The sequence below is a fragment of the Melanostigma gelatinosum genome (assembly GCF_949748355.1).
Source record: "Melanostigma gelatinosum genome assembly, chromosome: 16".
Lineage (NCBI taxonomy): Eukaryota > Metazoa > Chordata > Actinopteri > Perciformes > Zoarcidae > Melanostigma > Melanostigma gelatinosum.
Window position 1 is genome coordinate 20,590,939 of NC_136649.1, and position 9,667 is coordinate 20,600,605.

General features: G+C 45.6%; 1 protein-coding gene across 1 annotated transcript in view; it reads right to left on the reverse strand.

Annotated features, from left to right (window-relative positions):
• Positions 1 to 600: 600 nt before the first annotated feature.
• LOC306790074 (pleckstrin homology domain-containing family H member 1-like) overlaps positions 601 to 9,667 on the reverse strand; it is a gene marked incomplete at its 5' end in the record, with an annotated part of 24,132 nt that continues 15,065 nt past the window's right edge. Inside the window, 12 exons of the mRNA XM_079286172.1 lie at positions 601 to 1,106; positions 1,264 to 1,374; positions 1,493 to 1,629; positions 2,132 to 2,279; positions 2,428 to 2,519; positions 3,617 to 3,695; positions 4,368 to 5,119; positions 5,521 to 5,703; positions 6,114 to 6,195; positions 6,516 to 6,599; positions 6,684 to 6,833; positions 7,757 to 7,819. Coding sequence (XP_079142298.1) covers positions 1,035 to 1,106; positions 1,264 to 1,374; positions 1,493 to 1,629; positions 2,132 to 2,279; positions 2,428 to 2,519; positions 3,617 to 3,695; positions 4,368 to 5,119; positions 5,521 to 5,703; positions 6,114 to 6,195; positions 6,516 to 6,599; positions 6,684 to 6,833; positions 7,757 to 7,819 — 1,953 coding nt within the window. The 3' untranslated portion in view covers positions 601 to 1,034. The remainder of the gene's footprint in view (positions 1,107 to 1,263; positions 1,375 to 1,492; positions 1,630 to 2,131; positions 2,280 to 2,427; positions 2,520 to 3,616; positions 3,696 to 4,367; positions 5,120 to 5,520; positions 5,704 to 6,113; positions 6,196 to 6,515; positions 6,600 to 6,683; positions 6,834 to 7,756; positions 7,820 to 9,667) is intronic.

The window sequence follows — 9,667 nt, forward strand, 5'->3', positions numbered from 1 at the left end:
GAAAATGCCAGTGTTATGTTGTCATCAAATTCACTGTCAGTACTGATCCATCAATTCATAAGCACCATCTTACTGTTGTTGCTGGTCGGGGTCGGGCCCCCTCCAAAGGGTCTCAGGATGAACAATGTTCTGCAACACAAATTTCTCCTCACGGTTGGGACTAATTAGGGTCTCAAACTGTTATTTAAAGGAATCGTGCAACATTTTGAACAATGAGCTTATTTGCGGCAGCAGGGCGAACAGGTTGTGGCTGTGATGGGTATTGTTCAATATTAGGCTTCGGCCAGCAGAGGGTTAGCTTAGCTTAGCACAAAGACTGGAAACGGGGGGAAACAGCTAGCCTGGCTCTGTCCTGTCGCGATGAAAATCCACCAGCACCTCTAAAAGCTCACAAATTTACACTTTATATCTCAATTGTGCAATCCATACAAAACAATTCACAGATTTATGGGGGGGGGGGGGAGGTGAGCTTCAAGAGAAGGCGTGAGGCGCACACAGACCTTCACACAGCCTGCATGAACACCCGCTTTGCTGCTGTATGTTCCACCTGTTGAGGACATAGACGAGTGTGAATGCCCCACAAAGGGATCGGCACTGACACATTCTTGTTTTTCTCAGGAGGCACCAAACATACCACACACATGCTCTTGATTTGGTAAGAAAACATCACATTTACATTTATTTAGACAAGAAAAGTTTGGCAACAAAGTTCAGAGAGGCTCATCTCAGCCGTACATTCCCAAAATACTGTTGCTGCAGACTGGTCGTCGTCACTCGCGGTTTGACGTGTTGACAGCGCAGAAAACAGCTAAAAATGACCTGAAGGGAAACTGTTCAGCACATCCCCAAAAGCAGACGTTCATGCAGCTGTAAATCCCTCGGTCAGTCAGCGCTGAGAGGTGTTTGTTGTCTGCTTGTTAGATTGTTAGCGTCTGCAGAGGAGGAGAGGAGACACCGAGGGCGGCTTTGTGTCAACACATACCAAACTGGCTTTGTTGTTGTTGAAAGGGCCGACCAGAGGTCCACACGGGCCTTTAAGGGAGCTGGAACGACACAGAGAGAGCTGCGACAGGCTTGTAAACCCAAAGCCAGCACACTCTCATGCGCTGTGCAAGTGCATGAGAGTGCATGAAAGGTGTTAAGATGGTGCTCGTGCTTTCGACTGCAGCCATCATGCACGCAAACCTTTGAAATATTCGTGCAATGTTTTCTGTGCAGACAGCAAAGCCTGAGACGGAAGCAGGCGGGCAGGCTCTCACTCACAGGAGATTTGTAGTAGAGGATCTCTCCATTCCTCAGGATGAACCAGCGGCGTTTCCAGGCTTTCACCTGACTGCCCATCTTCAGCAGGTACCCCGACTTCTCCAGCATCTCCTGCAGACACAAACAGCACCGGAGTCATTCAAACACAACTGACTCATACAGGATTTGACTGATTCCTCATCACTGCATTTTGTCTGTAGCGACTACAAAAACGCAGGACTCCACTCACAGGCCCGGTGCTCTCGCAGGAATAGGAGGAGGTTCGCTGGACTTTATGTTCCGGTTCGGAGTAGTCGCTGTCCAGGGAGTAGGCGTCAGGAGGAATGGCATAATCACTCTCTGAGCTGATGGAGGACATGGACACACCTGGGGAAAACAGTTGATTGAGAGCCAGCAAGCAACAGGAGGTTCAAGGTTCAAGGCAGAAGGCTCTTAAATGGGAAACCCAGACTCTGAGATCACTATTTGATCTCATCAGTACGTTGTGTTCAATGCATTCAAGCAGGTATTTTGCATTGAGTGGTGAATATCTGTAGCCACTGAGTGTTTTCCCTGAAGCTGCATCACCTACTTCTACTTCAGTTAATGATTTCTAATGTTTCTGGGTACTTTCCGTACTTACAATGCAGCTTCTCGCGGCTGCACTCATCATAAATCCTTTTTTTAGTGTTGCTGTACAATCGACAACCCCAAGTATTACAGTACATGCTCAATACTCTGGTCCTACCTTGAGGCTGATAAAACACTGGAACCAAAATGCATGGACTGTCTTAAACTCGTGTTGTCAGCAAGTTTGTCCTGAGATGATGACATTTTAGATGTACATGGTTTTCACTGTCCTGTCTGCGCTGTAATGCGTAATCTTCACCTCTCTTGATGGCGCGCGGGCTCCCCGGGACGCTGCCCTTCTTGTCCGGGAACACTGTGGAGGTCCGTAAGCTGGCCAGAGAGCTGCTGTCGTCCTCAGACCCAGAGTCGTCATCAGGAAGCGGTACACTGCTGATCTGAGTGGCTTTCTAAAAATAAATTAAAAACCCCACACATTTGAAAGAGTATAGTTGGAAAATAAAACACCACCTAATTTAACGGCAGTTCAAATGATAGTTTCGCTGACAAGCTGCATCAAAAGTGAAGCACAGTAATAAGAAGTAAACTTCCACTCACCCCTTTCAGTGTGGTATAGACTGGTACGTTGATATTCTTATAGATCAACTGGGGGAACGGACCTGCCGCTGGGTATTGGGGCACATTGGACCCTGCAAACATACACAGGAAGTCAATTTAGAATTCATTTGACTCAATGTTTATATAATTATGGACATGTACATGTAGAAGGCCAATGCAAAATGTATATCCTGTAATTTAGGTTCTGTCACTTTTACTCAACAGCTGCCACAAATGACAATTACAGAAAAATGCCAACGCTAGAACATGCTGGAAGCAGCACAAGGACTCAAGAGTGATGAAGTCTGTAAACTCACTGTCTAAATATCTATAAGTAACATTAGCCACCATGAGGTTATTATGGTCTGTCGTAAATGGATTTGAACGATGGTGCATATACCGTTGTTTGTTCTTTTACAGGCGACATTGTCTTGTTTTAATTTAGCAACATAAGCTAGCCACGTCCATCGCTATATAAGCCTTCATATGTACATACACATATTGCATGATAAATGACACATGATCTTTCATATACAATTAGAGCCAAGACCATGTGCTTCTCAAGAAGTGGTCCACGATCTTCATTCTGCCAGAGATCGAAATGCTCCAACAACAGATGCACCTAAAGGCGCAAACTCGAGAGTAAGCTATGACTTCATCCACAACAGCCACTTGGCAGTCAGCTTCATCTCCCTGGAAGTCAGGAAATTCAACAGTCGTAGTGCTGTGAAACCTCGCGGTCTGCATCCTGACAAAATGGATGATGTCGGGACAGAAAGCAAAGCAGTAATTACGCCCCAGACCACGTCCTTTCATCGCAGCTGATTAAAAAGCAGCCACTCTAAACCTCACCGGTGTGACGCTCTTCCTCGGCTCTTTAAAAAAAAAGAAAAAGAACAGGGAACAGGAGCTCACACCTGTACAGGTGTGTGGAGCCCGTGGGCCAGAGGAAGTGACATCAAAGGTGGCAATGACAGATCCGAACCAACCACACAGCTCCACAGCAGCTTTAGCATCGGCTGAATGACGTGTCACCTCACAGTAGTGACTCATCCGCTACACCCCCCAGGCTCATGCAGACAGACAGGCACACACAGACTCTGCATCACACTGAATATCAATGGATGTAGAAGAACAGCGGATGTTGGTGAAGAAGGAGAGGATGGCTAGTTTTCTGCAGGGCGCTCACCTCGTCCGGGGCCCCTGGCTCCAGGACCGGCCTCCGATACTCTCATTCCTGACTTTGCCACAGCGTAGATCCGACTCTCCTGCAGAGAGAACAAAGTCAGGAATATTCCTCTTCACTCCACTCAAACATTCATTATGAACACCTTCAGACAGTACAACAAGTTGGCGTTGAGATCTTTGCTGTTCACATTATTAAATGAATAGTTTGACATTTTCAGGAATGCACTTATTTGCCAAGAGTTTGATGAAGTTACACCGCTAGCAGCTGGTTAGCTTAGCTTAGCACAAAGACTAAAAACAGGGAAACGGCTAGCCTGACTTGGCAACTGGTCAAATAAATAGTCACACAAATAGCCCGCCGGAAAATGTTGGTTTTACACTTCAGTTTGTGTGCAGATGAAACAAACCAGACATAACACGTAAATTATGATTTTAGCTAACCGTTTCCCTCCGTTTCCATTCTTTGTGCTAAGCTACGCTAACCAACTGCTGGTGGTAGCTTCATGTTTACCATACACACATGAGATTGGTATCATCCCTTATGTAATTCTCCGCAAGAAAACAAATAAGCGGATTTTCCCAAAATGTCAAACTATTCCTCCAATGGTTTCAAAGAGTCCTGGGCCTTGGGAAGGAATTGAAAGAAAAAGATGATGGATCCAATAGAATTGCTCGTGCTTGTAGGTAGGACTTTAACAGCATAAAATAAGAGAGGGAGCAGGAGTTGACTAGATAATACTGGTCTCTCATACCCATGAAGGGAAGCGGTGTAATGGGGGCGTTGGTGGTGGATCTAGCTGCTCCAGTTCTTCTGGTAGTCCCACAAAGGAGACTCCATTCCGGCATGGCTCCTCTGACCCCGACCCCTCCACCACGCCGTCCATGCTGTCAGGAAGCCCATCGTCAATGTCGGTTTCTTCCACCACCTGCGAGAAGGGCGAGGTGGCGGTGCCTGTGCTCTTGAGGGTGGAGGAAGTGGAGGACGGGGTCATGATGTCTATGTTAACGTTGAGGTGGTGGAGTCTGTCCAGGCTGGGCTGCGGCTGGCTGTAATGCTTCTTGACCAGCTGGATGCTGTCTCTCGGGGTGAGCGGAGTTCGTACTTTGGGGAGCGTCATGCTGGTGCCTGACTGGTGAACTGCAGGATTCGGGAAGGGGTTGTTAGTGGAGGGGGAGCGCGACAGGTGCGGGCTTTTGGGTGTTATCCTGAGGGACGACTCCAAGGAGCTCGGTCCGTGGGCCATCTCGTAGGCCGAGGAGGAAGAAGAGGAGGACGAGGACGAGTGAAGGCACTGGGAGCGGAACTTGCTGTTGAGCTCATCGGAGGAGTTGTCTCTGTCAGAGCACCCTGACAGACCCTGTGGGCCCACTGGGAGCTCTGGTCCACTTATGGAAACTGGGCTGCTGGGACCCTCCCTGCTCCGACCCAGAGAGAGAGCATCACGGGCCCCAAGGTCTCCGAGACAAATCCCCTTACTGGACTGTTCAGGAGCCCTTTTCACATCTGAGGAGACAAATTATTAACAATTGAGGAAGCATTCATACCACATAGGAAAACAATGAACAGCAGTCCATTTAATAAAAAAGCCCCCCCAGATGTTGCCACAGGATTGCCACTTTATTTCTATTTCTTTAAGTTTGTCACTTATTTAAACTAATGACAAACATGTTAAAAACATGACAAAAGTTATAATTCACTATAATATATATACTATAATATATACACACTGTCCCAGTAGTTTTGGAAGCAATGGTTGCAGACTGGATGCTGGTGGGGCTACCAATCCGTCCATCACTGCCGGTTCTGTTCCAGTTACGTGATCAGCCAGACTTGAATTAAAGAACACGGTCTTTGCTTCAAAAGCTTCCTGCTTCCCATCCCAAGATAATACAAATGAAGCTCACCTGTCTGCGAGGTCTTGATATTAGAGGCGGCCCCTCTGGGACCTGCCTGTCTCCAGCTGTCATCTTGGGCAGGTGGAGTGCCGGGGCAGCTGGGAGGAAACAGCGGACTGCCGGGTACCAGGTGGGTATCCATCACAGGGGAGGTGGCAGGAGATCCAGAGGATGCAGGTTTCTCCAAGAGAGCTGCAGCAGAAAGACACCGCCAGCAACTCAGCCTCTTTCCCACCGGAGCTCTGGGAATACACTCTGTCAGATACATTAATTCCCTACACGACCTTTTACTGTTCTACTGCTGACAACATACTTATACAATACTGATAATATTATAATCAAGAAATACAATGCAATGCCTGAATATAGCAATGTATAAATGAATGTAAATCAAATCATTGCATCTACTTTATGAATTCTAATCTGATGCTGAACTACTATGTACTACCAGTACATCACATTTTAATCTATTAAACTGTAAATTAATTAGTTGTATTACCGTAATTTGTTTTGGGGATAAAATAACAAGCCTAAAAAGACATGAAATAAGACATTACAGCCTTTAATTCTTTTTAAATGTCATTGCTTCTGTTGGTATTCACCTTGCAGTTTGTCCTGCAGCAACATTATCTCTTCTGTCTGCTTCAGGTTGGCCATTTTCAGCAGCTGGTTCTCTTGCTCCATCTGCAGAAAAAACACATATATATATGTATACATACAGTATATATATATATATCTTAAACGACAACTGTAAAACCAATTAAATAACGCGGTTTTGGAGTACCTGATTTTAAAGCTGATATTGTGAGTGTCATGTCTTAATTACAGAGATACATTTGATGAATAGGCCTTTTTAAATGATCTGGCTGTGTATAAACAGCTGTAGATGATACACGGACAGTCACAAGCGTCTCCTGTTGCCACAGGTGATGTCTCTCAGCAGAGTGAGGTGTTTCCCAGAGGCTCTTAGAATGCGCGTTGTATCTCTACATGTGTGCGCTTACCTCTTTAAGCTTAAAGGTGACCCAGTCTTTAATCTTGGCTGCCTTCTCCTCAATATTTTTTGCCTCCTGGGCTCTGACTAAGATCTGTAGTCAGAGAAAACAGGGATTATTGCAACCTACATTTCATGAACATTGGACATGTCTGGTCTTTATCTGCTCCGTCCATACCTGTTTTTCCAGCTGCACCTCTAATATCTTTATCACGGCATCTTTTTCTTGAGCCCGATTGGTCAGGTCTTGATACCTTCTGTACAACGAACTCTCCGTTTCGCTGGTTTGTATGTTTGCAGACTTCAGCTTTTCTTCCATGACGTGGATCTGAAAATGCATAATTAGGAGGAGTGAGAAAAGAAAGCTTAAATGTGCATGGTCCGCTTAGTTTTGACACTTTTGCCAACTCTGACAAGAGAAATCTGTCTAAGCCCTCAGGTAGTTCTTGTTTTTAAAGAAAGGGCACCATTAAATTACCACCTACAGAAAACACCTGGAAGCAAATGGGAGATTAAAAACGACAGCTAAAGAGACAGAGAATGAGGGATGTGTACTGTCGCAGGTTTCCTATCCTTTGGTGAAGCCCCATCAAAGGTTGACTCCTTCTTACTGGTTAAGAGTCCACAAAAAAGTCCACAAAATCCAACGGACGATAAGTGACAGTTTAGCCGTTTAAAAAGTGTGATCATATGACGGCTTGTCAGGGCGCAACTCTAACTTTCAAAACTGGCTACCAGGCCAACCAGACGTCTGCTTTTACAACATAGCTGCCATAACTTGACCTTATATCTTGAGTAATTGAAGATAATATGCAGTTATATGCTCGCTTAATTATGAAAACGCGACATAAATGACTAAAACTGAACAAAAACAACTTAATTTGCTTCAGCGTCGTCTAAAACAGATGCATTTGTGCACAAATGTCAACACACAAACGCACTTGCTGCGTTGTCTGGTTCTGACTGTAACGGCAATATTTTAAATATCACCACGGCAACAATTACTAAAAATGAATTGAGTTTGGGGTGCACCTTTTACAGTTTGCTGTCCCTATTTATGTGTCTGGTAAAAAGTGGTTGCTGAATTGGTTGCTAATTTCTCAAAGTGGTTGTCAGTGCAACTCGACAACTGTTACTGTCGAGCCCTGATGTGTTTCTTGCCCTGTTGGACTGTAGTTGGTTGATGTTGTGGCGTTATCCTTCAATATGTCCCAAGATGTAAAAGCTGTAGGGGGAGAAGCGCCTCTCGACCTGTTTCTCAGCACTCTCAGCCCGCCGGTCAGCCTCGGTCACCCTCTGCTCCAGCTCCAGCATCTGGACAAGAGAGGCAAGAAGAGGTTACTGTGGTTTTTAACACATCAAACATCCGCTAATCTTCAGGACTTACATCTAATTTAAGGAAAGACACCCCCCCACAGACCAGAACGACAGGTTCTGGCAAGACACATCCCATAACTAGCCACAAAAGGCAGATGAGACAGACAGACCAGCAAGCCAGACGACGACACAAACACACACCGACACACGCACCCACATTTAATCCTCGTTGCCACAGGGAAGACATCTAAAAGATGAATATAATGGGAGGCTTTAACAAGGAACACATTCCTAATTACAAAACAATCTCGTTGTAAAAATAAGTGTATGAGAGAGGGAAAGACGAAAATATGAAATCGGTGCGAAGGAAAGCTGGTCAAGCATCAGCCAGTCGGAGAAGAAGGAGCAGCACAGGAAGGACAGTCTTCTGTAAAAACCAAATAACTGACTGTTGAACGAGGAGCGGCGCTTTAAGCAGGAGGGCACAGAGGCCCCGACAGGAGGCCGAACGTCTTCCTGCCGCTGGTCAAACAGCGCCGTGCTAGAAGAATGCTGCTCCGCGTGTGTGCACAAGCTCACGTCACCTTCTGTGCAAGCATGCACACTCATGCTTTCACACACTGCAAGTACCCTCTCTCAGCAACACACACACACACACACACACAGGACTCCCTTTCCTCTGAGTTCAGTGACCCAGGTGAAAGAAGAACAAACATACTAATGGATTCACTCTGCTTGAGAGATGCATTCAAATTCCTCCCGTCATCTTTGTTTCTTTTCTTTCCTTCTCGCCTCTCGTCAGCTCCATAAAAAAAGCTCCCTGATTCCCAGAATCCACCACTCGCAGCATTTGAACGCTTCCTCGCGGCCACATTGACGCTCACTGAAGCCAGAGCCAATGCGGACGGTTGGTGGTTGGATGACTCCTCACCTCAAGGTCCACAGCCTTCAGCGTGAGTCAGAGGCTTTACCGGCCTTGAGCCGCAGAGCAAACGGCACTTTGTTCTTCATTCAAAAACAATAAATAGGAGATAAAGGCAAGCACTTCAGGGGAGTATAAAGTAAGTAAGAAGTCACAATGTAGAACAGATGGGAGAGACGGTCATCAGCCGTCTATATCATCGGTTTGCAACCGATTTTTAGGACGTAACCACACAGCCCTGTCACATGATCTCATTCCAGCTCACGATTTGAACTCTAAATTGTTGTGATCCATTCTTTTTTTGCTGCGTTTAGCTTTTTAGCTGTTTTTAGCCGTTTAGACTTCTTTGCTGGCTTGCAAACATATCTTTATGAACTAACTGCAGCAGGTTGCGTTCAGGTTACAGCTGACTCAAAATGCAAATTCATATTTTACAGTAAAAATGGAAATCTTTACGTTTCCAAATTAGCTGGGCTACTTCCAGCCACCCCTGGTTGGGTGACCCGATGGGGACAGACTATCAGATATGGACACAGACTGTATCTGTCCGTCTGTTTACAGCAGAGTCCAACTGCTGAGGCCTTAGTTGCTGAGCAGGCGCGAGACAACTATGTCTGCAATCCAGCATCTGTCAGGCCACAGTGCAACTCATAGCTGCTGCTGAGGAGGCTGAAAGGGAGCGAGGCGGGAGTCATGTTTCCTAAAGCTTTGTATTCGCAGTTTGACTTGCATCTATCACAGGCTTAAACATCTCCTCATGTATTTTAATTACTGGCAACAAAACGACAAATATTTTGCTTTTATTGTGTTTTATTTTTCATCGTATTGATTTTTTTTTATTGTTTTATCTATTTACGGTCTTGCTTTTGTTTGGCTTTCTGTTGCTGTATTGCATCCTTATTATATTATATTCTGCTTTTGCA